Source organism: Dermochelys coriacea, chromosome 1 (assembly GCF_009764565.3).
Source record: "Dermochelys coriacea isolate rDerCor1 chromosome 1, rDerCor1.pri.v4, whole genome shotgun sequence".
Classification (NCBI taxonomy): Eukaryota; Metazoa; Chordata; order Testudines; family Dermochelyidae; genus Dermochelys; species Dermochelys coriacea.
Genome location: NC_050068.2, coordinates 164,263,005 through 164,290,500, shown reverse-complemented (window position 1 = coordinate 164,290,500; position 27,496 = coordinate 164,263,005). Strand labels below are relative to the sequence as shown.

Sequence of the window (27,496 nt, the reverse complement as noted above, 5' to 3'; positions counted from 1 at the left end):
AATTAGCAGCATTTTTATTTATTTATTTAATATTATGTTGTTCCTATTTAAAATGTGTGTACTTGTATATTTGTTTTTAAAATGTTGGCTCCGAAAAGTGACTTTATTAAAATGGCATTGTGTGGCCATATTTGTGTCTCTGGTTTCAGATCGGTGTGGCTCAGTTTACAAATAAAATGATGAGCTTTGGTTTTTGGCTTCCTCTTTTTTAACTTCCAGTCCTACCTACAAACTCAGCTTGGGATATGAAAGCAAAGCTGGATTCTTCCTGCATCATGTATCGCCAACAACAATTCTGCATTTAGAATTTAGCTAACAATTCTGTTGATGCACAAGTGGGAACAGAATCCAGGTTATTCTCCTGTAGCTGTTTCGGCTACACAATGCCAACAAGATGAAAAAGTAGCAAAATTTTATTTAAGTTGATAAAATAAGTAGAAATTGAAATATGTATGGAGTAGGGCTATTGAGTAAAGAGGTGCCACTTTCCTATATTCACTTTACTAATAAACAGCTTTTTGTAAGATTGTAATCTAATACAATACATTGTGTGAAAACAACGTTCTAGTGGATAATGAAAACTAGAATTAATTTTACATTTTTCTATTGGGGAGCATAGCAATTTTTGCTTTCAATCCAGTTATATGATTTCAAACTGTATTTTGTCATGCTGAGGTTTAAAACTTAAAATTTACTATCATTTTGCTTTACAAGTTGAGATAGTTTGTTCATGGATATAGCTTTTAATTTTTATTTAAAACATTTAGTTGTTTTGTTAAATTTAGAGAAATTAAAGCATTTAATATTTTCTCTTTAAGCATGGATTCTGGTTCTTCAGAAAGTCCTGCTAGTCTAAAGAGAGTAACATCACCAGCAACTAAACCTGCTATGTCAGGTGAAGGTAAGAATTTGAATTGAATGGCATTAGTATCATCTTACTGTATAGTTTAATAAAAAAAATTCTCTAGTAATAAGTACAAGTTCAGAGCCAGATCCAATAGGAGTTGGTGGTACTCAGTACCATTGCAGGATCAGGCCCTGTTACTTTACAAAGTAAGAATTTTAATTACCTCCAGAATTAATTATGACTGCAAGGCTATGTCCTGCATGTTTTGTAAAACTGCTCATTTCCATAAGAATAATATTTTTCTAATTAACATTAATTATGCAGTGTCATTTATAAGCAGTCAAGAATCAGTCCCATATTTCTGATTGTTTCTAGCCTTCTGTCTACAATAGGAAGGGCCCAGCATTTGAAAATGCATAAAGGATGTATTTTCTTTTAACATACACTGTGTGTGTATATGCCATGTAAAAACGTGTACATGCTTCAAGATAGGCAAGGATATTAATTAAATTAATAAATTGGCTCCCAAAATTTTAGTTTTTCATTCACAATGTTTCTTTGTGAATAAATTGAATCCTGCAGTGTCTGTTTTCCTATTTAAATGTGGGATAGACCAAAACTTTCCACCTCTTAGGAAGGAAAGACAAATCAGTGCTGATCCCATCATGAGGAAAGGGATAATTATCCAAACAGGCATGTAGGTACTGTAAAAATTTTTAAGTTTTCATTTGTGCTGTCTTATTTGGCCCAAGAAGGTTAGATTTAAATATAAATAAATAGCAAATAACAAAGACTGCACTAAGTGACTTGAGTTAGATATTGGTATTTTTTGTTGTTCCCATGTGATTTTGAACATTAAGTACCTTTCATCAATGAACTATTATTAATTGAAAACCATATGAGTACTTACAGTTGTCTACAAATTTGTACCTATTTTTTTCATGACAAGGTGCTAAATGTGCCAGACCTTTGCCATCATTGGAGCCCACACCACTGCTAGAATAGGTGTGGCTGGAGTGATACCAGGAAACAGATACAAAACTTTTTTTCAGAGATATTGTTGATAAAACTCCTGTCAGCATAACAAACTTTTCATAAGACATGTTAGCTTGGTAGAAGTTGGATTCAGTTATTAAACATGTAGGCTCCCTATTTTTTTTAGTATTAAAAGTAATATTGACACTAGGGGAGGTTTTTGGGGGGGGGGTTGCATTTAAATGATAATGGGTCCAGCAATAGTTGGGCCAGTTCAATTCAGTCATTTTTTTCACTTAATTATTGACCTATATCATATCTGATTCATGGTTGAAAGGTGTTACTGGAATTAATCTGTTTCAGAATTGGTTACTTAATTGTCAAAAAAGCACATAAAGCAAGGGATAGGACCTCTATGTATGTGCACATGTGTGAAACTAAATATATTTTACAAAATAGTAATATCTTTATCAGTCTTTTTAGCAGTGCCTTAATTCTTTATTTTTTAAAACATCATCTGTACAACTGTAATTTAATAGGAATCATTTTGGGCAATTTTTATCACACACAATATAGTCTGTATTTTGCCACTGATAAAAATTCTACTGTGGAAAGTGGAATTATAGAAGGATTCTAAAATTTGGTTTGCTTGATTTTCAAAGGCTGTTTGAAAGAAAATACAGAACTGCTAAAACATCTCCCTCCCGTCTTGGCTCTATAGCTACAATCTGGTATACTGTATGTCTTCTGTCATACCGTTCTGTATTTTTGAGTTTGATTGTCTGAATATTTTACACGCTGTGCTAAAAGCATATACTTTCAAAAATATTTTTGAAAAAAGTTTTGTATGGATTTGGCAGCTTTATAATTTCTCTAGGAAAGGAAACTCCTATATAAGTATTCTTCAGAAACAGACTTTGATGAAAGCTAGTTAGGATTTTAGTTCTGAGGCTAGTATTTCAGTCTACACTTATTCACCAACAATTAAACATGCCATGCTTGCCACTCTTTTCCACAAGCAGAGTGTGTAACCCAGAATATTTTCAGAAATCTCTGGTATACCTCTGAGCAGCTCCTTTTTTTACAGTTGGGTGAATTGTGTAATATGCATACTACTTCAGAAAATGTTACTGATTTGCACTCCTATCTGTACAGGTTTTCATTGAGTTCTGTAATTAAATTACACATTGCATTTCTCAACATCAGTCTGCTTCAGTGTTTTTTGCTCTTGAATACCAAGTAGCTGACCATGTTTTAACAAAATTGTGTATTCCACCATTATCTTAGCATTTTCAAGCCAGCTGTTGTGTAGGATACAATGAGATTGGCTGTCTCCATACAAAGCTTCAAGTAATGAAAGAATTCATTGTTCATGAGAGCCAACTGACATATGTAAAAGGAAGACTGTATCAGAAGTTCAGAAACTGGGATTTTGTATGCCAGGACTGAAAATGCTAGTTCTCACCATAAAATTGAACCCATAGAAAGTATGCTTATAAAGCAAATCATCATCAAGTGCTTGCACATGTCCATTCCACTTTAGGAGTGTGTGTGCTAGGGCATTGAAGCTGGAGAATTCTTCCTCAGAACAGTATCCATCAGGACAGCACATGTTAGCCAACGGTATAAAAGGATGGAGTCTCCCTGCCCCCTCATCCGTTACTTTTTACTGCTCACGGTTGGTAGTTGTAGTGTGTCGGAGCTTCACTGTCTCCCATGCTGTTTTTAGAAAAAAATTTGCTGGAGTTTTTTTTATTTGTAAATAGTTTAGTATGGTTGTAGTTTATAGTTCTTCTTCGAATGCTTGTTCATGTCCATTCCAACCAGGTGTGTGCGCGCCACATGTACACCAGCCGGAAGATTTTTCCCTTAGCGGCGTCCGTAGGGTCAGCCTAGGCATCGTACCTTCATGGCGCCCAATACAGTGCCCTGCCCCCACCCGCTCAGTTCCTTCTTACCACCAGTGACAGCTAGCTGGAACATCGTTCGCTTCTGTAGCAAGCCCTTTAGCAATGTCTTTACAGTTCATACTGTGTAAATAGTTGTTTTTCTTTAGTTAGATAATAGTTTTTCAATAGTAGTAGTTAGCTTGTTTGGGCGGTTCCCCCTGACAACATTTCCCTGTTTCTAGGGTATGCCCAGGTCTCCAGGGTTTAAGTTTTGCAAGGACTGCAGCAAGTTTATGCCTAAGAGTGACCCTCACTCTTCCTGCCTGCGGTGCCTCGGAGAGAGTCACCAGAAAGAAAGGTGCCGGATCTGTAAGGGTTTCCGACCCAGAACCCTCAAAGATCGGGAGCAGAGACTTAAACTTCTGCTAATAGAGATGGCACTATGGCCACACTCCAACTCCGGACGTGCAGAACCTGCACCGAGTAAGTCTTTGTCAGTGCACAGTGCTCTGGCGCAGACGGTGCACAAACCGGTACTAGCCAAGGACTCTTAAGGCCCCTCGGCACTGTCATGGCTTGGGCCATAAGAATCCGTCCTCGGTGTGGCCCCTTTCTCAATCCCCAATGCCGTTAAAGAAGAAGAGGCCAGAGGGGGGTCGGTACCCTCAGCCAAAACCCAAAGGGTCGGTGGCATCCACGAGTGCCTTGGGACAGACCGCCTCCTCCCTACACCCTTCCAGGGTCTCGTCGACTCCTGCCCTGGCTGGGGTCCAGTCAAGTCTGAACCCTCCTCATCCTGCGCAGGCACCGGATTCAGGTTTTCCCTTACCTCGACAACTGGCTGACCAAAGGCCATTCCAGATCCCAAGTGGAGGATCAGGTAAACTTCATAAGAAGGACCTTCTTCAAACAGGTCTCCTTCTCAATGAGGCCAAATCCACTCTGTCCCCGGTGCAGAGGATAGAGTTTATACGCGCGGTCCTGGACTCGACTCAAGCCAGGGCGTACCTCCTGGAAGCCAGGTTTCGGTCGCTAGAGGACATTATACGGGGCCTCAGCATTTCCCCATGACCACAGAAAGGAACTGCCTGAAACTGCTGGGGCACATGGCTGCATGCACCTACGTAGTGCAGCATGCCAGTCTCAGACTTTCCTCACTCCAGTCATGGCTGGGGTTGGTTTATCGACCAGCCCGAGACACTCTGGACAGCGTCATAACATTGCCCCACCCTGTAGTGGACTCCCTTCTGTGGTGGCTCGACCCACAGGTGGTTGGTGCGGGAGTACCTTTCACCAGCCCTCAGCCATCCCTCTCATTAGTGACAGATGCCTCGGATCTGGGCTGGGGAGCTCATTTGGGAGACCTCAGGACTCAGGGCCTCTGTTCTCAGGTGGACCTCACTCAGCATATCACTATCGGAGAGCTGAGAGCAGTGCATCTGGTGTGCCAGCTTTTCAGAGCCCACATAGCTGGCAGGTGCATTTCAGTCCTCATGGACAACACCACGGCGATGTTTTATATAAACAAACAAGGGGGTGCTGGGAACCCCTCATGCTGTGGGACTTCTGCGAAGAGCATTCGAAGCAGAATGCACCTGCAGGCTTCATGCCTCCCCGGAGTACAGAACAAGCTGGCAGACAGTCTCAGCCGAACTTTTCATGGCCACGAGTGGTCCCTCTAGCCGGACGTAGCAAGGTCAATTTTCCATCTCTGGGGCTCTCCACAGGTAGACCTGTTCACCACACATAGCAACAGGAAGTGTCAACTGTTCCGCTCCTTCATGAGTCACAACCCGGGTTCCATCGCAGATGCCTTCCTTCTCCTGTGGGGGAACAGTCTGCTTTACATGTTCCCACCAATACCGCTGGTCCAGAAGGTGCTCCTCAAGAGCCACAGGGACTGGGTCATATTGATCGCTCTGGCATGGCTATGCCAGCACTGGTGTATATCGCTCCTGGAAATGTCAGTGACAAGCCCGCTCACCTTGCCACTGATCCCAGACCTAATTACGCAGGATCTCAGCTGCCTCTGACACCTGAACCTAGAGTCGCTCCACCTCACAGCCTGGATGCAAGTCAGGCAAGTTCTCCTTGGTTGTAGGAAGCCCTCTATAAGGGCAACTTACCTTGCTAAGTGGAAGAGGTTTTCTCTCTGGTCGGAGCAACACAATCAGTCACCAACACTTTCCCCAATACCATTCATACTGGACTACCTCCTTCATCTTAAACCACCTGTCCTTGTCGTCAATAAGGGTCCACTTGGCTGCCATCTCCGCCTTCCATCCGGCTGCAGACGGCTTCTCGGTTTTCACGAACCCTATAGTCAGCCATTTTCTTAAAGGCCTTGACAGACTGTACGTGCAAATGCGCCAGCCTGTCCCAACTTGGGACCTTAACCTGGTCCTCACCAGGCTTACGGGCCCTCCATTTGAGCCGCTGGCAACGTGCTCCCTGCGCTTGCTCGCGCGCGCTCGCTCTCTCTCTCTCTCTCTCTCTCTCTCTCACAAGGGGCGTTCCTCGTGGTGATAACCTCAGCTAGGAGAGTCTCAGGGCCCTTACATCTGAGCCCCCTTACGCTGTTTTTCATAAGGACAAGGTCCAACTCAGGCCTCATCTGGCTTTTCTCCCCAAAGTTATCTCCCAGTTCCACATGAGCCAAGACATCTTCCTCCCAGTGTTTTACCCCAAGCCACACTCCTGCAATAGGGAGCTTAGGCTTCACTCATTGGATGTACGCAGAGCACTGGCCTTCTATATAGAGAGAACTAAGCCGTTCTGCAAGTCCTTCCAGCTATTTGTAGCGGTGGCAGTCAGAGTGGGGGGCCACCCTGCCTCATCCCAACACATCTCGTTGTGGATCACATCCTGCATTCGGGAGTGTTACAACCTGGCGAAGGTGCTCCCCCCGCCAGTCACCACTTACTCCACCAGGGCTCAGGCCTCCTCAGCTGAATTCTTGGCGCACCCAGGAAATCTGCAGAGTGGCAAAGTGGTCCTCAGTACACATCTTTACGGTGCACTATGCGATCATACAACGGGCCAGAGACAATACAGCCTTTGGATGAGCCATGCTCCAATCAGTAGATAACTCCAACCCCACCTCCTGAATTTTGGCTTGCGAGTCACCTGGTTGGAATGGACATGAACAAGCTCTCAAAGAAGAAAAAACAGTTCCTCACCTTCTTGTAACTGTTGTTCTTCGAGATGTGGTGTTCATGTCCATTCTAACACCCACCCTCCTACTCCTCTGTCGGAGTAGCTGGCAAGAAGGAACTGAGGGGGTCGGGGGTGGGCAGGGTGCTATATTGGGCACCCAGGCTAACCCTATGAATGCTGCTAAGGGAAAAATCTTCCGGCTGGCATGCACGTGGCATGCACACACCTGGTTGAAATGTACATGAACAACACATCTCGAAGAGCAACAGTTACAAGAAGATGAGTAACTGTTTATTAGTAGCATTTGTTTATGAAAAACATCTTGTTTTTTTAATCTCATTTTTCTTTCAGCTTTTAGCATGGTACTGGGGCATGCATAAATCCCTGGGATTTAAATGTCATTCTGGCTGTAGCAAGTCTATACCAGTCAGCAATCCTCACTCCCTGTTTAAAGTGTTTTGGAGAAGTATACATGAAGCATAAATGCCTTATCTGTGTGAGTCTTTCAGACCAGGACTAAGAACTTGAGAGATGTTTGACTTTGAGATAGGGAAACAATTTTCCTTCCCTCTTTGGACCCCAGCTGCTCTGTACATGGGGATTCATACTTGACTCTGTCTCAGAGCACATCACCAGATTTGGTAGCATCCGTGCATCAGAGAGACCTAGACACACCAATCCCCATTTTCAGTACTGAGCAAGCTACAGAAGAAGTCCACCATTTCAACCTCTTCTGGCCGAAAGAAGCTTTCTTCATCTTGAGGGCAGGGTCCTCAACAGACTTGCACAAGAAGAAGACCCGTACTGAGGTTAGAGCTAAGGCAGCTTCCACTAGGCACTCCTAGTACAGCATTCTAGCAATGCAGAGTCAGACTCTGGCCCTTTATGCAAGACCGTAGCGGCTGACTCCATTGCCAGGACCTTCAATGGCATCAACTTCCTCTATGCTGCATCCTACTGTATCAATATCATGACATCTGAAGTGTTTGCAGTGGCCAGGGATCTCCTCTGCTTATTGGTGTCAGACCCACCACTGATACAGGATGAGGCTCAGTTACTGAGTAATCCTGCCCCCCAGGACTGGGATATTTCTTGGCATCTGCACATTTGGTGCTGTTTGGGACTGAACCTTTGTTGTTACCATCAGGGTCTGGAAGTTCTGTTGTGCAGCGGAGCACACATACGATCCCTTCAGCAGGAAAGCCTCTGATTCTTCCTCCAGTACCATCCCCCTCCCATCAGGTCTCGGTGTCCTGCTACTCTACTTGTTACTATGCTGCCTTGGTATTCAGAGTGTGCTAACTTGTCCTTTGAGTCAGAGGCGGGATATTATGCTTCACAGTCTTTTTTCAGAAAGGCTCAAGCATCTTCCATTTGCATCTTGGCTGCAATCATCTGGCATTCCAACCAAAGTCTATGAAACAATGGAGGATTTGCCCTTCATTCTCTCAGAAGACTGACTACAGTCTGGATTCTCTTTCAGAGTCTAGGGCAACCTTAAAATCTTTGGGCTTTTATACACCAGTCCTAAGAGAAAGTACTTCTGCTCTCAGGTCCAGCAAAGGTACCTGTTCTACCCAATAAGGTAGCCAGACAAGTCCAGGGGATGCCATAAGTCTCAGAGGAAGAGACCACCTTCTGCTACCTCCAAACAATCTGTAACATCTAAGCAATCTATTTGATTCTGTAGATGAGGTCAGCAAGCCACTCTAATTTCTCCTGCTTTTGGCAGCAAGTTGTCCCACTTCCTAAGCACTTAGACCCCCATTATAATCTGTCGATTGGGTTCTAAATGTGATGGAACTGAGATGTGCCCTGCAATTCACTTCTATCCCCCTTCCCCACACACCTCACCATCCCTTTTCAAGGGCCATTCTCACAAGACCGTACTGATTCAAGAAGCCAGTCTCTATTGCAGTTAGGGGCAGCAGAGTCAGCATTGCAAGATAGTTTTATATGATTACCTCTACATCTGTTATCCCAACCCTAGACCCCAACGACTGGTTCACTGCCCATGACTTAAGGCTTGTCTCCACTTACCGTGGCTCAACCCTGTGGTGATTGATCCACCGGGGGTCAATTTAGTGGGTGTAGTGAAGACCTGCTAAACTGACCGCTGATCAGTCTCCTATTGACTCCAAAATGAGAAGCATAAAGTAGGTCGATGGGAGAGTTTCTCCCATCGACCCAGCGTGGTGTAGACACCTCAGTGAGTCAATCTAAAGTACATTGACTCCAGCTATGTTGTTCGTGTAGCTGAAGTTGTGTAACTTAGGTCGACTTAGCCCCGTAGTGTAGACCTGCCCTAAGAGGATGCCTGCTTCCATTTGGTCATTCACCAAAGCCACAAAGTTTTTAAGACTTGTTGTAGCAGATGTTCATTATCAGTTTATGGGGTCCTCTCTGGCTTTTAGTCAGCCCCTTGAGTCTTCACAAAGTGCATGGCATTGGCTGCAACACATCTCAGGAAGGCAGATGTATAGGTGTACCCATATCTGGATGACTTAAGGTTGGTCCAGACAGCAAGTAGTGGTAGCCATGAAGAAGATCCAATCCCTCTTTCGCTTGTTGGGCCTGTTAGTCAAGAAAGATAAATCAGTTCTCCTTATACAGAGAATCAAATTAATAAAAACATATTTGATTTGATTTGATGACAGTGAAGATTGTATTCGTCTCAGGCCAGGTTTCAGGTGATTTTGGACCTGGACAAATACTTCAAGGCTTCATATGACAGTGAGGAATTGCCTGAAACTTTCTGGTCCCATGACCGCTTGCACATATGACATAGCATGCCAGACTTCACCTCAGTGTCATGCAGAGGTAGTTATAGACTGTCTGACATCCATCTCATCATCCACTGGATGTGCTGACTCACATACCTGCAAGTGCTTTGTCATTTCCAGACTGATGGATGGATGGACTCTGCCATTGTATCCAAAGAAGGTGTTTTTTTGGCCCAACCCTGCCCTCCATGACCCTAGTCCTGGATGCTTCATCTTTTGGTTGGGGAGCTTATTTAGGGGATTTTCAGTCTCAGGGACTGGAGAGATCAGTATCTCTTCCTCCACGTCAGTGTTCAAGAGCTTTGAGCCTGGCCTGTCAAGTGTTTGTTCCCTGCATCAAAAGTTGTTTTGTACATGTTCTCAAAGACAACAGTGCTGTGATATTCTGTCTAAACAAGCAGGGAGGTGACAGGTTAGACAGACACCCTGTGCCAAGCGTCAGTGAAACTTCGGTCTTTCTGTATCAGGAATAAGATTATGCTCAAAGCACCTCACCTTCCTGGATCTCAGAACTTCTAGTGGATCGTCTTAGCAGATTATTTAGCAAAGATCACAAAGCAAAATCCATTTTTCAGATTTGGGGAATACCAGAAATAGAATTGTTCGCCACCCTGTAGGACAGGAAGTGTCACCAGTTCTCTGTTCCAGGGCAGGGCAGAGGCCAGGGTCAGTGTCATATGCCTTCCTCTATCCTGGAAGGGGAAACATCTTTACGCTTTTCCTCCCAACCCTATGGCACCAAGTGTTTCGAGCAAACTCTGACAGGATCATGCCATCCTAATTTTGATCCCACCAGCATGCCCCCATCAGCTTTGGTTCTCGGACCCGTTGAGTCTTTCAATTCAAGATCCCACACCTCTCCCTTAGGTCTCGGAGACATAGTTTTGCAGGACCATGGCCAGACTTTGCATTCCAAACCTCGTAGCCTATACCTTACTCCTTGGATGCTTAGTGGCTGACTTCCCAGGTAGCTGTCTGTTCCCTTGGAGTGTAAAATATTTTAAATGGCAGAAAACCCTCCCACTTGTACTCACCTCAAGAAATGGAAGAGATTCTCCATGTGGTCGCAGCAGGAAGATACCTCTCCTTCAACGGCTCCCCTTCAGTCTGCTGTGGATTACATGCTTCACCTAAAGGGAAAATGACTTTCTACCATTTCCCTGAGGGTTCATCTGGCAGCTGTCGCCACATTCCATCCTCCGGTAGATGGAAGATATGTCTTGTTCCAACCCTACAACTATTTAGATTCTTGAAAGGTTTGGACAGGATCTTTCCTCCTATTAGGACCAACATTATCTTGGGATCTGAATTTGGTTCTTTCAGTTTTAATGGGGCCTCCTTTTGAACCTATAACTATGTGATTTGTTTTCTCATCTCTCAATTAAGGTAGTGTTCTTGGTGGCTAATACTTAGACCAGGAGGTAACAGAATTTCAGGCTTTGGTGGCTGATGCTCCTTTTATGTTTATCTTTATGAAAGTTAACATGTGTCCACACCCCAAATTTCTCACAAAGGTGGTGTTGAATTCTAAATAAGCTTATATACTTACTAACCTTTTTGCCTAAAACCTCACTCTCTAAGATGAGGAAAAACTCCATACTTGGGACTTCCATAGGGTGTATTAGCCTTTTACCTGTTTTAGAATGTCTCCTCAAGTATTTGTCTCCTTTGCTGACAGGATAAGGGGGCAACTTGTCACTTCGCAGAGGATTTCTTCCTGGATCTCCTCTATTCATCTGTGCTATGATATGGCTGAGGTTCCACCCCTCAGAATTTTAGCGTACTCTACGAGAACACAAGCAGCATTGGCTGCTTTCTTGGGTCACGTTCCCATCAGTAAAATTTGCAGGACTTCACCTGGGTCATCTGTACATACGTTCGTCACGCATTATACTCCCTTCCAAACCTCAAACCTTGAGGCTAGATTTAGGAGCATGGTGTTGCAGTCCTTGTTTAAGTAAACTCTGATCTCCTCTTCCGTCTAGAACTGCATGTGGGTCACCTAAAGTGGAATGGACACATGCAAGCAATCGAAGAAGAAAAAAGGGTTGCATTACCTGTTCAGTAGCTGTTCTTCAAGATGTGTTGCACATGTCCGTTCCACAACTCACCCTCTTTCCCTTCTATATCAGAGTCACAGCAAGTGCTGGCTTCTGGAGTGAAGTAATTGAGAGGGATTGGGTGGCTCCACCCCTGTATACTTTTGGCTAGCAACATGAATGTTCAGAGAGTGCATGCTCTGCCCTGAGGGGGGACCACGATGGGAAACAATTCTCCAGCTTCGGTGCACTGGCAAACATATACACACCTCTAAAGTGGAATGGACATGTGAAGCACATCCCAAAGAACAAGTTTGGATGGAGATTTTTGTTTTTTGTTTTTTTAATAAAAAAAAATAGATATATACTTAGGTCATGTTAGAGGTTTACCAAAAATAACTTCATCCATAATAGGATTTTTTTTAAAAGAATAGAAGGCTTTAAAGAACTTTAAGTAGTCTTGAAGAAGATTTAATTTAGAAATTTAAATATTAAACCTCATTTGTGAAGAAAGGGAAAATGTTTTGGAGTGAAGTGTTGCCTACACAGAAGAAATAGGGCAGAAAGCTATGAATATCTAACCTTTGGACAGGTCATATGGTGTTACCTTCATAAAGATAGATTTTTGAAAATTATACTTTGATGATTCATCAAACATTTTCCATTTTTTTTGAACAACTTCTCCTCCTCCAGAATATATTGCCATGTACACATATGAGAGTTCGGAACAAGGAGACTTAATCTTTCAACAAGGAGATATGATTCTTGTGACAAAAAAAGACGGTGACTGGTGGACAGGAACATTGGGTGACAAATCTGGAGTCTTTCCTTCTAATTATGTGAGACTGAAAGATTCTGAGGTAAAGAGATATGAAACATTACAAAGTCTATCCTTTTTTGTCTCTTATTTGTCCACTTTATAATGTTCATTTGATGATTTCAAGTCAGTGAATCATATGGAGGGTTTTTTTATCTTACAACTTTATTGGACATGAAAAAAGCATTGTTATGGTGAAATTTGAAAGAGATATTCTTGTATAAACGACCATGGAGTACCCCAGAGGTTCTCAACAGGGGGTTCACGAACCATTTCAGAGGGGGGCCATGAGGCCCTGTGACTAAAACCCAGAGCCTGAGCCATAGCACCCCCTGCAGGGCTGAAGCTGGGGGCAGCAGGACTGACTTTTGAGTCCCGGTGCTCCCCCTGGGGCAGAAACCCTGAGCCCATAGGCAGAGTTGGAGGAATACAGGGGTGTTACATCCTCCTCCCCCCTAAAACTACAGTGCAAGAGCAGGGCAGTCCCGGGGAAGCCTCCAACCCCCTCCACCTCCTTGTCTCCCCACGCCCTGCCCAGGTTGGAGGCGTTCTGCTGCTGCAAGGGATTGAAGCTGCTCCTCAGCTCTCAGCTGCTTTTGCTCACACAGCCGGTAAGAGCCGCCTGGGTGGGCAGACCCGGCTCCATGGCTGTTAGAGCCCTTGGGGAACAGGGATCGCAGGGGAGCCCTCCTGGCACACAGCCGCTAGTTACCCCCCTGTCTGTAACCTGAGCTGTTTTCAAACTTTTTGAGCTGAGCCCCCGACCTTATGAGTTATAATTTTTGGTTGCGCCCCACACCCAGACAGGCTGGGTGGCCTGCTGAGGTGAGTCAGGGGGTGGAGGTGGTGTTCCCTTCCCAACCCCACAGTGTGGAGTTGTCTTGAGTCCCGCTGGCCCCTGCCTACCCAAAATAGAAGTCAAACTACACCTATTCCAGCACCCCCCCAACCCCAGCTGAGAGCCCCAAGTTCCCCATCTCCGCTGGCCCATGGAGTTTTTATAGCATGTTGTGGGGGGCCTCAGAAAGAAAAAGGTTAAGAACACCTGGAGTACCTGTCACTTACCATTATTAAAGGCCTGTATGATAGTACAGCTGGATGTACAGCCAAATCAGAGTAATTATTGCTGTTTTCCAGTTAGCAGTACTATGACCAAAGAGAATGGGCAGCAAGATATGACTTGAAACAATATAAAAGGGGAAATATCCTAACATAAAATATTAAGCTTTTCTTTCCAAAGCAAGTTATTGTAATAATGAACCCAAGGGAACAAGCCCAGGGGAAAAACTAATCTTACCCAATAGCCATAGTCTGGTGAAGTTAGATTCATATCAATTTAATTCCAGAAGTTCTGAAGCTGGATGCACTCCCACCATGTATGTAGGCCCTGAAAGGGGGAATGCTTTTGTCAATATTGTTGGCTGGGGAGGAGAAGGGTGGAGATTCACTTTTCTTTTCTGGAGATGGTATCTTGTATTAAACCTAAGAGATGTTTTCTCATGCTCATTCTCATCTATTTGAGAATGCAGTTGTCATCTATCAGCGAGTGTTAACTGGGTCATTATGTGGTTGTCTGTATACACTTAAGTTCCTTCTTGCAACAAGATAAGAAATATACTGTATTCTACTGACTTACTGCACTTCTCTTCAAAATAAAAATATTATGGTCAAGACTTTAAAAAATGGGGGTCTAAATTTAGGCTTCTAAACTCTTATTTGGATTGGATTTAGGTGCCTAAATAAGGATTTAGGAGCCTAACTTTTAGTGTACATTTTTTAAAGTCTTGACATCTGTGTTAATGAGATATAACTGTCTCTGTGGACTATATATATATATATATATATATATATATATATATATATATATATATATATATATATATATAATATTAGTGCTTATGTAGTAGTCATCACTTAACTTTTTTCACTTTTTGGAAGGATTGAAGACTGACACTTTTTTATCAGTAGAACAGTATGTAGATACTGAAAGGGCACTCATCTTTTCTATTAAAATAGAAAATACAGTAATCTCTTCTGTGATAAGAACAGGAGTACTTGTGGCACCTTAGAGACTAACAAATTTATTAGAGCATAAGCTTTTGTGGGCTACAGCCCACTTCATCGAATGCATAGTCTGGAACATATAGTAAGAAGATATATGTATAGATATATATAGATATAGATATATACACACACACATACAGAGAAGGTGGAAGTTGCCATACAAATAGTGAGAGGCTAATTAATTAAGGTTTCAGAGTAGCAGCCGTGTTAGTCTGTATTCGCAAAAAGAAAAGGAGTACTTGTGGCACCTTAGAGACTAACAAATTTATTAGAGCATAAGCTTTCTTTAATTAAATTTATTTAATTATTAATTAATTTCTTTAATTAATTTCTTGAATTAAATTAATTTTTAATTAATTAAGATGAGCTATTATCAGCAGGAGAAAAAAACTTTTGTAGTGATAATCAAGATGGCCCATTTAGACAGTTCATAAGAAGGTGTGAGGATACTTAACACAGGAAAATATATTCAATATGTGTAATGACTGTCCACTCTCTATTCAAACCCAAGTTAATGGTATCTAGTTTGCATATTAATTCAAGATCAGCAGTTTCTCGTTGGAGTCTGTTTTTGAAGCTTTTCTGTTGCAAAATTGCCACCCTTAAATCTTTTACTGAGTGGCCAGAGAGATTGAAGTGTTCTCCTACGTGTTTTTGAATGTTATGATTCCTGATGTCAGATTTGTGTCCATTTATTCTTTTGCATAGAGACTGTCCGGTTTGGCCAATGTACATGGCAGAGGGGCATTGCTGGCACGTGACGGCATATATCACATTGGTAGATGTGCAGGTGAATGAGCCCCTGATGGCGTAGCTAATGTGATTAGGTCTTATGATGGTATCACTTGAATAAATATGTGGACAGAGTTGGCATCAGGCTTTGTTGCAAGGATAGGTTCCTGGGTTAGTGTTTTTGTTGTGTGGTGTGTGTGGTTGCTGGAGAGTATTTGCTTCAGGTTGGGGGGCTGTCTGTACGCGAGGACTGGTCTGTCTCCCAAGATCTGTGAGAGCGAGGGATCATTTTTCAGGAAAGTTTGTAAATCTTTGATGATGTGCTGGAGAAGTTTTAGTTGGGGGCTGAAGGTGATGGCTAGTGGCGTTCCGTTATTTTCTTTGTTGGGCCTGTCCTGTAGTGGGTGACTTCTAGGTACTTTTCTGGCTCTGTCAAACTGTTTTTTCACTTCAGCAAGCCCAACAAAGAAAATAACAGAACGCCACTAGGTGTAACTGGGCTGAGGGACGTACCGGCCGCCGCTTCCTGCAGCCCCCATTGGCCTGGAGCAGTGAACCGCGGCCAGTGAGAGCCGCGATCGGCAGAACTTGCGGACGCGGCAAATAAACAAACCGGCCCAGCCCGCCAGGGACTTTCCCTGAGCAAGCGGCGTTTCAAGTTTTGGGAAACACTGTAGTAGATTAAAAGATAAATCTAATCTCCACTGTTCATTATTTATGCAATGCACTTTAAGAACAAATAAAACATGGTCCTGTTCTTGGATCTGACAGCCTAATGTTAGATATAACACAAGTGAGAGCAGCATGCAGGGGAGAGAAGAAGAGAGGTGAAGGTTTCAATAATATTACAATGTTATTTTATTACATTTTTCCAGCATTCAGAGGTACTGTTTTTCTGGGCAGACTTTTCATAACTCTGATGTGCAATAGGATTTTTGGATTTTCAGAGATTGGTTCTCTATCTAGTTTAGCTGGAGCAATTTCGCCCGCTGTGAACTCTGACTCAAATTGTATTAGCATCTTCCTTTTAGATTGATGGGGTTCATGAACTGTCACACAGCTGGAAATCTTCCCAGATTCTCCAAACTAAAAACACTCTTTCCTTCCTAAACTAGTGAAGATGTTTGTTTTTAATTATTCATTACTCACTATTACAGATAATATTTGGGGTGACAATCCATCTGAGAATTGCTACAAGGATAGATCCACTCTAGGACAGTCACTAACTCTTCAGAGCCTTCTTTTGGAAAATGCTGTAGCAAAGCCATTTTGGTAGTCAGGAGAAATAAACATATGAATATGTGTAAGTTTTATATTTGCCTTTTTATTTTAAGGTCCCTGGAACTGCTGGAAAAACGGGAAGTTTAGGGAAGAAACCTGGTGAGTTACACAGAGTGGCAACATTTTATTTCTCCTAAAGGTTATATTTGCTTCTAACAAAGAGTAAGAAACTTAAATAGGAATTAAATCTCCTTTGAAACTATTTAATAGGTTGCTCATTCTTATTCTTCCCTCTTACCCTAGGTATAGCCTAGTATGTTGCTACCTTTCTTAAAACATTTGCATCTGCTTTAGGGTTTTGTACAGCATCCATCACAGCAGTATCCTAGCACCAGGTGGTTACAAAACTCGCCAAAAAACTGTTGCCTGAAAGTGAATGTAAATTCACATAACTTGGGGATAGTTCATATAACAGGGCAGTTGATCCATGAGGATTCTGCAGTTTTATGTACATGTCTGATAAACATGGTGGTGAGGTACACATCCCACATCAGGTTATGGCATTCTGCTTGGAATCCTGCACAATTTACTTCCCACAGCAGCCCACAAAACTGAGGGTTGGCCCTGTCTATTGCTCAGCATGGAGGTTTCAGTGTTTCTAAATGCCCAGCCAACAGGAAGTGAAAATTCTAGTGAGATGGTTGAATGTTTTCACTACTTTCTCTAAATAAAGGAGCAGCAAGATGATTGGGCATTCTTGGCAGAAGCTGGTAATGGGTGGGGGCACAGGGACAGCTATTTTCTGAATTTTCAGAAGCAATACAAAACTGATTAAAGACTTGTCAATGTTTATACAGAGAAGGGTTTTGTGTCTTCAAGCTGTATACGCACTATGCTAAAAGGGGCCTAACTTTCTTGAGCTGGCTTGTGATTCAGTTGGAATTCTTTCCATGAGAGTTCAACACTCAGAAATAATAAAGAATATATTCAGAATGCAATAGAGCTATTTGTTTTCTGAAAGATTTCTAAGAGCCTCCTCTTTAACTTCCTGCTTCTCCCATGTAATAGATGAAAATCTGATCTTGCAGGTATGTCATAACTTGTGTTAACTTGTAGCAATAATCCTCCGTGTGTGGGAAAGGGGATATTCTGAAACCTCTAGTCTGAACAAATAATTCAGTTTCTGTATTTAAATGGTGATTTGTAAGAAAATAGGAGTACTCTCATGTTCTGGCAGACAAATGAAGAGAGAGCCAATTTTTGCTCTCTCCAGCAGACTTGTATTTCATAATATAGTAGATAAATATCATAATTATGGCTTGCTACAGTGAAAGATGGGTATTTCTGAGCTTTATCATTTAAAACTAATTTTGATAAACCCCACATCTAGTTTCTCTCTTCCTGCCCTCTTGCCCCTGAATAGCTTTAGCTAAAATCTAGAGGCCCACAGAGTTTCTCCAATAGCAGTATATCCAACCTTTCTGCATAATAGCTTTACTACTTCACTTTTGTAGAGTAAAATGCATATAACTATCATCAGTTCTTCTCCAGCTGTAATCCTGTCATTGTTCAGCTAACTTTAAAAATGCTGTCTGCAGCCTCCTGCTTGCACACTGGACATGCTGCACCTTCAGCCCAGCTTCCAAGTCTGGTGTCTGTCCTACTCTCAGCCACCAATTCTTCAACCTGCTCCCTTGATTCTATCCCTTTTTGACTCCCTTGCCCCCACCTCAACTGTCCCTCTCTCTCATCCTCAGTGAGCCATTCTTCTGCATTTAAACATTTCCCACAACCTCAAGCCCCTCAACATCAGTCTGCCTCTTCACTCTGAACATTCAGTTCAAAATCGGATAAAACAGTGTCTCCATTTCATATAAACTGCCTTCAACCACCTCCACTTTAGGTTACCAGCAAACTTTTTGGACAGATCTCAAGGCTTCCCTTCCATTCTTTATTTCTCAATTTATTTGCTGCCTTCAACGCAGCTGATTGCTCCTATTTTATGAAAACTTCTCGCCGTACCTTCCAAGACTGCTCCTGTGATTCTTTCTCTTTAGCTGGTCCTCTTCCGAGTTCCCTAGCCAACTAGCCTCAGGTGTCACTTCTTTCATCTATATGCTGCCCCAGCATAACCTCATTCATTCTTGACTTCCATTGTTACCATTGCTGGTGGGGAGATAGATCTGGAAGTCAATCACCATTTCCTGCTGCTCTGTGCAGAAACACATAGGGAAGTGTATGCATGTGCATGGAAGAGTCTGCTCACTTGCAGGTTCACTCCTCATGGCTGGGCATGGTGTAAGGACTCTCCTACTGCTTTGGCACTCCATGCTGACAGCAGCTCTGGCTCTGGGCTGTTCTCTCTTCCTGACCCTCCAGCCAGGCCACTTCTAGGCCTGCTCCTTCTGGGGAAAGCCAAGGCCAACATGCCAATGGTCTGGCAGCCTAATTCTAGAGATTGGGTCCAACTCAGGCTTTTGGGGCCTGCCCAGCCCTTGGCTATGTGGTCTTCACCCTTCATCCTAGGTGGGCTGGTAGCGAAACCCAGGTTTACCTTCTTCTCTGGGTTCCAGCCCAGTGACCTTGTACAAAGCAGATGATGTCTATTTGTTCAGAATCATAGAATCATAGAATATCAGGGTTGGAAGGGACCCCAGAAGGTCATCTAGTCCAACCCCCTGCTCAAAGCAGGACCAAGTCCCAGTTAAATCATCCCAGCCAGGGCTTTGTCAAGCCTGACCTTAAAAACCTCTAAGGAAGGAGATTCTACCACCTCCCTAGGTAACGCATTCCAGTGTTTCACCACCCTCTTAGTGAAAAAGTTTTTCCTAATATCCAATCTAAACCTCCCCCATTGCAACTTGAGACCATTACTCCTCGTTCTGTCATCTGCTACCATTGAGAACAGTCTAGAGCCATCCTCTTTGAAACCCCCTTTCAGGTAGTTGAAAGCAGCTATCAAATCCCCCCTCATTCTTCTCTTCTGCAGACTAAACAATCCCAGCTCCCTCAGCCTCTCCTCATAAGTCATGTGCTCTAGACCCCTAATCATTTTCGTTGCCCTTCGTTGTACTCTTTCCAATTTATCCACATCCTTCCTGTAGTGTGGGGCCCAAAACTGGACACAGTACTCCAGATGAGGCCTCACCAGTGTCGAATAGAGGGGAACGATCACGTCCCTCGATCTGCTCGCTATGCCCCTACTTATACATCCCAAAATGCCATTGGCCTTCTTGCCAACAAGGGCACACTGCTGACTCATATCCAGCTTCTCGTCCACTGTCACCCCTAGGTCCTTTTCCGCAGAACTGCTGCCGAGCCATTCGGTCCCTAGTCTGTAGCGGTGCATTGGATTCTTCCATCCTAAGTGCAGGACCCTGCACTTATCCTTATTGAACCTCATTAGATTTCTTTTGGCCCAATCCTCCAATTTGTCTAGGTCCTTCTGTATCCTATCCCTCCCCTCCAGCGTATCTACCACTCCTCCCAGTTTAGTATCATCCGCAAATTTGCTGAGAGTGCAATCCACACCATCCTCCAGATCATTTATGAAGATATTGAACAAAACGGGCCCCAGGACCGACCCCTGGGGCACTCCACTTGACACCGGCTGCCAACTAGACATGGAGCCATTGATCACTACCCGTTGAGCCCGACAATCTAGCCAGCTTTCTACCCACCTTATAGTGCATTCATCCGGCCCATACTTCCTTAACTTGCTGACAAGAATGCTGTGGGAGACCGTGTCAAAAGCTTTGCTAAAGTCAAGAAACAATACATCCACTGCTTTCCCTTCATCCACAGAACCAGTAATCTCATCATAAAAGGCGATTAGATTAGTCAGGCATGACCTTCCCTTGGTGAATCCATGCTGACTGTTCCTGATCACTTTCCTCTCCTCTAAGTGCTTCAGGATTGATTCTTTGAGGACCTGCTCCATGATTTTTCCAGGGACTGAGGTGAGGCTGACCGGCCTGTAGTTCCCAGGATCCTCCTTCTTCCCTTTTTTAAAGATGGGCACTACATTAGCCTTTTTCCAGTCATCCGGGACTTCCCCCGTTCGCCACGAGTTTTCAAAGATAATGGCCAAGGGCTCTGCAATCACAGCCGCCAATTCCCTCAGCACTCTCGGATGCAATTCGTCCGGCCCCATGGACTTGTGCACGTCCAGCTTTTCTAAATAGTCCCTAACCACCACTATCTCTACAGAGGGTTCAGATCCACTTCTGTATCCCTGGGCAGCTAGGCCTTTCCCTGGCTGACTCTTCTCCAGGTCTCAAGACAAAGGGGAGCCAAAGTAGTTACAAAGAACAAAAGGAAATTAAAAAGTCCATCACTTACCTGTCCTAAGGAGGCTCTGACATTTTAGAAGTCTATAGTTAGGTTCAAGCCCCAGCTGGTCCTTCCTTCCAGGCAGCTTATTGACTCAAAGGTGTAGCCAATTGTTGACTACACTCATGGTTTGCTCTTAAAAATTTTCAAGAGAGCAAATAATCGATTTAGCCAAATCTATCGTCTAAAGACGATTCGAAAAGGAGACACACGCATCCTCCTTCTGGGAAGTAATTGTTATCTTCCAGCATATTCACCTTACACAGAAAGTGTGCTTTAAAAGTACATATTCTTCTCAGAGTGCTGTCCCTCTGGGTGCTCCACTCCAGGTGACGGTGCGTCCTGGTGCCGTTGATCGGAGATCTTCGGAAGCAGTGCCTGGTCAGGATGCACGCACTCAGCTGCTGTCTCGGGGTCTCGTTAAAGTCTGTGCGCACATCCCGTGCCCCCCTCAGTTCCTTCTCAACCGTCCTTGGCTGAAGACAGGACTCGGGGCAGTGCTAACACTCTTCCCTGGTCCCTGAAGGAAACAATCACAAAAATATAGAAATAGTTAGTTAATAACATCCCAGTTGTTTCCCTTCCTTTAGAATAGTTAAAAAAACCAAAAAACTAAAAAAACCCACTTTTTTCCTCAAGCTCATCTCCCGGGGAGATACTCTCCCCCGGCACTCCAAGTTTAACAATGCTAGGGGCTTCAGGATTTAAAAAGTGTTCTCCCTGGCCAGGTCTGAAACTATTGGGAGCACGGCTTCACCCTCTCAGGCAGAGAGGCAAGAAGCCCAACTGTCTCCAACCGGAGACTTTCACAAGGGTAAAGGGTCTCCTGCAAGATCCTTACCCTCAGTGCTGTTAGCGCCAAAGGCTGGCGCCTCCGACCATCCCAGCACTTCAGCAGCTTTTGCGGAGCACAGAGCCAGGGACCCGACTTCCCGTGCAGGGAAGATCTCCTCAGCACTGGCCTCTTCAGCACTAAAAATAGACCTGGTGCCGACAGTGCGCTCTATTCCGGTGCCGACAAGAACATCGGCACTGAGCCTGCCTGCCTCTCACATAGCAGCAGCGGACCTCCCGCAGGGCGCACACAAGAGACCCGCGGCACCAGGGAAAGCTAAACGAAAGTCTGTGCATGCCTCTGAGTAGAGACTGCGCGCAGTGCACTCAGACCCAAGGGAACAGCAACAACAGTTACTGAGTCAAGATGACCTTTCAATGGCACCTGAGCCTAACTCTCTGCTCCTGGACACACAGTATTCACTCTTTGACCAGCCGCTGTCCCCACCTGACCTGGCCACCTTCACTGACAGTGAGCCTGATATGCAGCAACAGCAGGAGTTCTCCCCACCTGCCTCTCCTCCTCCACCGAAACCTTTTACACTTCAGACCATGGCGAACAACCACCAGCCTCAGTTTCCCTACTTCGCCCCACCGTGGGCTGCACCTGACTTCTCTTATCCAGTGCATTGGCCTCATTGGTACCCTTGGCCAGCTCCTACTGCCACTCGACCTCATGCTTCTTCCATCAGACCACAAGCTCCTTCTGTGCCTCCAGCTCCATCTACTTCTAGAGGACCTGAACCCCCCTCAGAAGATGTGCGCCAGGGACCATATCCTGATTCACTGACTCCTAACTCTCCATCAGCTCCAGACAGAGCCCTCATGCCTCCGCCTCCACAGAATGTGGACGACCTGAAACAGTTCCAGGAATTTTCAAGAGGGTGGCACTCAGCCAAGACATCTCTTTAGAAGACGTCCAGGAGACACAACACAAACTCCTCAAAATCCTTTAACCCTCTGCGCCCTCAAAGATCACGCTTCCCATAAATGACGCACTCCCAGAACCAGCTGACGCTCTCTGGCAGACCCCGCCTCTATCTTACCAACTTGCAAAAAGGCTGAACGCAAATATTATGTTCTTGCTAAGGACGTAGACTTTTTATTCTCTCACCCACAACCAAATTCTCTTGTAGTGGATGCACGACCCACAGGACAAAACAGTCACACTGCTGGCCCACCCTGCAAGACTAGGACCTCAAATGTGTTGACACCCTGTGTTGCAAGGTTTATACCTCCTCCACTCTGCAATTCAGAATTGCAAACTACTCCATCCTACTTGCAAGCTATGACATTGATAACTACAATAAACTCTTCGACTTTACTTCATATGTTCCAGAGGACAAGAGAGCAGACTTTAAATCAGTCCTTGTCAAAGGCCAATTAGTTTTCAAAATGGCCCTACAAGCATCTCTAGACATGGCGGATACAGCTGCCCACACTACCGCAACTGCTGTGGTTATGTGTAGAGCTTCCTGCCTCTCTGCATCAGGTATCCCCAAAGACCTGCAGACCAAAGTGGAGGACCTCACCTTCAATAAAGACAAACTTTTTTCCAAACAAAATGGACAAGGTCCTTCACACCATGAAAGACTCTAGAGCAACCCTACGCACCCTGGGCCTCTACCCATCAATTCCCAGGAGACAACGGTATCAACCTTACCAGAGGCCACATACACAACAGTGTCACCGGCCTCAGAACAGACCCTACAACATGCCTAGGAATCGCCCTAGATCTCCTAGGCGTAGACAAAACCCAAGCGCAAACAGCTACTTCCCACCCACCAGGAAATAAACAATAAATTTGAAGCGTTGGTCGAGGGTCTGCAGGACCACTTCTTAACTCCACTGCCTACTTGCCCATTTGGCCACGGCCTCCAGACTTTCCACCATGCCTGGCAGAAGATTACACAGGACCGTTGGATCCTAGAAATAGTTCAGTCCGGCTACTCCACCCCTTTTATATCCCACCCTCCTACCCTTCCCCGTCCCTCTTCAGGAACCCCTCTCACAAGCACCTACTTCGCGTAGAAGTGGATCATCAACATGATCCATGATCAAGTGGAACCTGTGCCGACACAACATTGAGGAAAAGGGTTCTTCTCCCTCTACATTCTGACCCAGAAAAAACCGGGGATGGAGGCCTATACTAGACCTATGCCAACTGAACAAATTCGTAAGAGTACAAAAATTCAAGATGGTCACACTGGGCACAATAATACCTGCGCTGGAACAAGGGGACTGGTTCACAGCCCTCGACTTACAGGATGCCTGTTTTCACATATCCATTCATCTGTCCCACATACGCTTCTTATGCTTCACAATCAGACATGACCATTTCCAATACAGGATACTCCCTTTTGGACTCTCCACAACACCGAGAGTATTCTCCAAAACCCTAGCCATAGTCGTGGCCCACCTCCGCAGACATGGGATTATATTTTTCCCCTACCTAGACGATTGCCTCTTCAAGGGCAACTCATATGCTGAGACGCTTCAAGTTACCCATTTCACCATCTCACTCTTCCACACCTTGGGCCTACAAATAAACGCCCAAAATCTACATTTTATTATCTAAAAATAAACGCCCGATGCCTACACAGCAGATCAAATTAATTGGTGCTCACCTGGACTCAGTTCGAACCAGAGCCTCACTACCACACACCAGATTCCTCACTATCCTACACCTCATACGTATGCTCTCTGTTTGTCTCAGGATACAGGCAAGAATTTGCCTGCAGCTCCTTGGACAAATAGCAGCCACCACCTTCATCGTCAGGTACTCTAGGCTGCACATGAGATGTCTTCAGGGTTGGCTCAACTCAAATTACAAACCCAGCAGGCACAGCATCTGAACGCTACTGACTCCTCCAGTGAACTTATTAGCTTTCCTGCAATGGTGGACAAGACCAGAGAACCTTTGCATGGATGTTCCCTTCCAACAACAATCCCCCACGCTCATGCTCACCACAGACACTTCCCTGATTGGTTGGGGAGCACATCTGAGGGGACACATGGCACAAGGCCACTGGTCTGTGCCAGAGACGTGTCTACACACAAACCTCCTAGAGCTCAGAGCAGTGAGACAAGTCTGCCTTCACTTTCTTCCCCTCATAAAGAACAAATCTATCCGGATCCTAACGGACAATATAGCTTGTATGTTTTACATCAACAGACAAGGGGGAGCACAACTGCACTCCCTATGCATGGAAGCCATCCGATTATGGAATTGGTGCATACAAATTGTTGCGTCATACCTTCCCGGCTGTCACAATACTACCATCGATACACTCAGCAGACACTTCTTCAGAGAACACGAGTGGGAATTGCACCCCACGATACTACAACAGCTCTTCTCCCAATGGGGCACCCTGCCAATAGAGCTCTTTGCCACAACCCAGAATTGCAAATGCCACCTCTTTTACTCCAGAGCGGGATTCGGGACTGCATCCCTTGGAGACTCATTCCTCATCCTGTGGAACATCTCTCTCCGGTATGCCTTTCCACCAATCCCTCCGATACACAGGGTCCTTCACAAGATCAGAGACGACAAGTCCTGATTCATTGCCCCAGCTTGACCGAGACAGACATGGTCCTCCATGGACTCTCTCCTCAACAGACCAGATCTCCTTTCCCAGGACAATGGACAAATTCTTCACCCCCAGCTCCAGAAACTCCACCTGACAGCATGTTTCTTCATGGTTCCAGACCCATGAATTAGCCTGTTCTGAGCAAGTCCGATATGTCCTCCTGCATAGTAGAAAAGACTCCACTCATAAAACCTACCTGCAGAAGTAGAAGCGGTTTTCCCTGTGGTGTTCAAACAAACATTTATCACCCCATATTGCAACCCTTCCTAACATCCTAGACTACCTCCTAGAACTAAAACAGAACGGACTCTCGCTCAGCTCCATGAGGGTACATCTAGCGGCCCTTACCACCTTCCATGATTCATTAGATGGATATTCACTCTTTGCCCACCCCAACATAAAACGCTTCCTCATGGGCCTACAAAATCTCTACCTCGAAATTTACCCTTCTGCAGCTTCATGGAATCTCAATCTCATTTTTCTTATAAAAATCGAGGTCTTATAAAACCTCGATTAGAGCCCTTAGCTACTTCATCTCTTCTTCATATATCCATGAAGGTAGCCTTCTTGGTTGCTATAACATCAGCAAGGAGGGTGGGGGAAATATGCGCCCTGATGGCCTACCCTCCCTACACAACTTTCTCCAAAGACAGTAACCCTGCGACCCCACCCTAAATTTCTCCCTAAGGTGGTATCCACATTCCACCTTAACCAACCAATGTATTTACCTATATCCTATCCCAAACCTCACGTGACTCCACCCGAGACAGCTCTGCACACCCTTGATGTCAGACGAGCACTGGCCTTCTATTTAGACAGGACTAAACCATTTTGTAAGTCCTCCCGCCTATTTGTCTCCACTACGAAGCGATCAAAGGGTGCAGCCATTTCTAAACAACGGATCTCCAAGTGGATCTCTCACTGCATCAGATCCTGTTACCACATTCAAAAGCTCAACCGCCCGAAGGCATCAGAACTCGTTCTACTCGAACCATGTCAACATCCATTGCTTTCCTCCATAATGTACCTATTCCTGATATCTGTAAGTCGGCCATGTGGTCCTCTGAACACACATTTACTAAACACTATGCTATCACACAGGATACCACGGCAGATACCATAATGGGCCATACAGTACTGTCTACAGTACACACCGCCGCAACTCCAAAGTCCCACTAGCCTTATTGGTACTGCTTCACATTCACCTGGAATGGAGCACCCACAAGGATACCACTTAAAGAAGAGAAAGTTACTCACCTTTCAGTAACTGAAGTTCTTCAAGTTGTGTCCCTCTGTAGGTGCTCCACTCCCCGCCCTCCTCCCCTCTACTTTGGAGTTCTATACTGACTTCTTCACAGTAGAGAAGGAACGGGGGCGGGGGGCTGGGGTGCGCGTGAAGCGCGCTCAGGCAGACTCTTAACGAGCAAGCAAGACAGCTGCTAAGCACATGCGTCCCAACCAGGCACTGCTACTGAAAATCTCCGATCAACGGCGCTGGGACGCACCGTCACCTGGAGTGGAGCACCCACAGGGACACGCATCTCGAAGAACTTCAGTTACTGCAAGGTGAGTAACTTTCTCTTTCAGTGAGCAGTATTTATAGTATGATTTTAAAAGTTACAAAACTTTTTACGTGTCACTAAAATCCAACCCCAAGTTCGTAACTGTTCCTTAACTTGTTCTGTTTTGTACTTTCCTTATCTCTATTTTGGATACTACATTTCAAACCAGTTGGGCATAGAGGTACATCCCAACCTGTGCTACGACACGCAACTACATGTATCTTGGTTTTGACAGGCTTCCTGTTTTTAATTCCAAAGCTGACTTCAGCTTTGGAAAGTGTTGTCAGATATTTTATATGGGTGAACAAAATTGTGGGGGAGATCGTAATGTGTTCAGTTAACATAACTTCCCAGCACATGGTATTAATTGTGTGTGTGTGTGTGTGTGTGTGTGTGTGTGTGTGTGTGTGTGTATTATATTAATACTGTACATGTAATACCCATTAATGTGGTGTATACTATGCCTAACATATATGTATTGGCTAATAGCTTCAAGCAACCTCTAGTTAGGCTCTGGCCCAAGCTAACCTTTCCTTCACAGAGCTAGCTCAAGAGGTCTAGTCCCTCTCTGTCAGCCACCACTGAGCACAGCTTTTCCTCTTTTATCTCCTCCTTCCAGGCATGACATCTTGCAAGGGTGTAACCGAGTGTGGCT

The 27,496-nt window shown here is 44.6% G+C and overlaps 1 protein-coding gene across 25 annotated transcripts in view; it reads left to right on the top strand.

Moving 5' to 3' along the window:
- The window catches only part of ITSN1 (intersectin 1), a 228,939-nt gene that overhangs the window by 155,428 nt on the left and 46,015 nt on the right, over nucleotides 1–27,496 (top strand). For all 25 annotated transcript variants that reach the window (XM_038406525.2, XM_043508140.1, XM_043508169.1 and 22 more), the window contains 3 exons: nucleotides 819–901; nucleotides 12,383–12,549; nucleotides 16,637–16,682. In XM_038406525.2, the coding sequence (XP_038262453.1) occupies nucleotides 819–901; nucleotides 12,383–12,549; nucleotides 16,637–16,682 (296 nt within the window). The remainder of the gene's footprint in view (nucleotides 1–818; nucleotides 902–12,382; nucleotides 12,550–16,636; nucleotides 16,683–27,496) is intronic.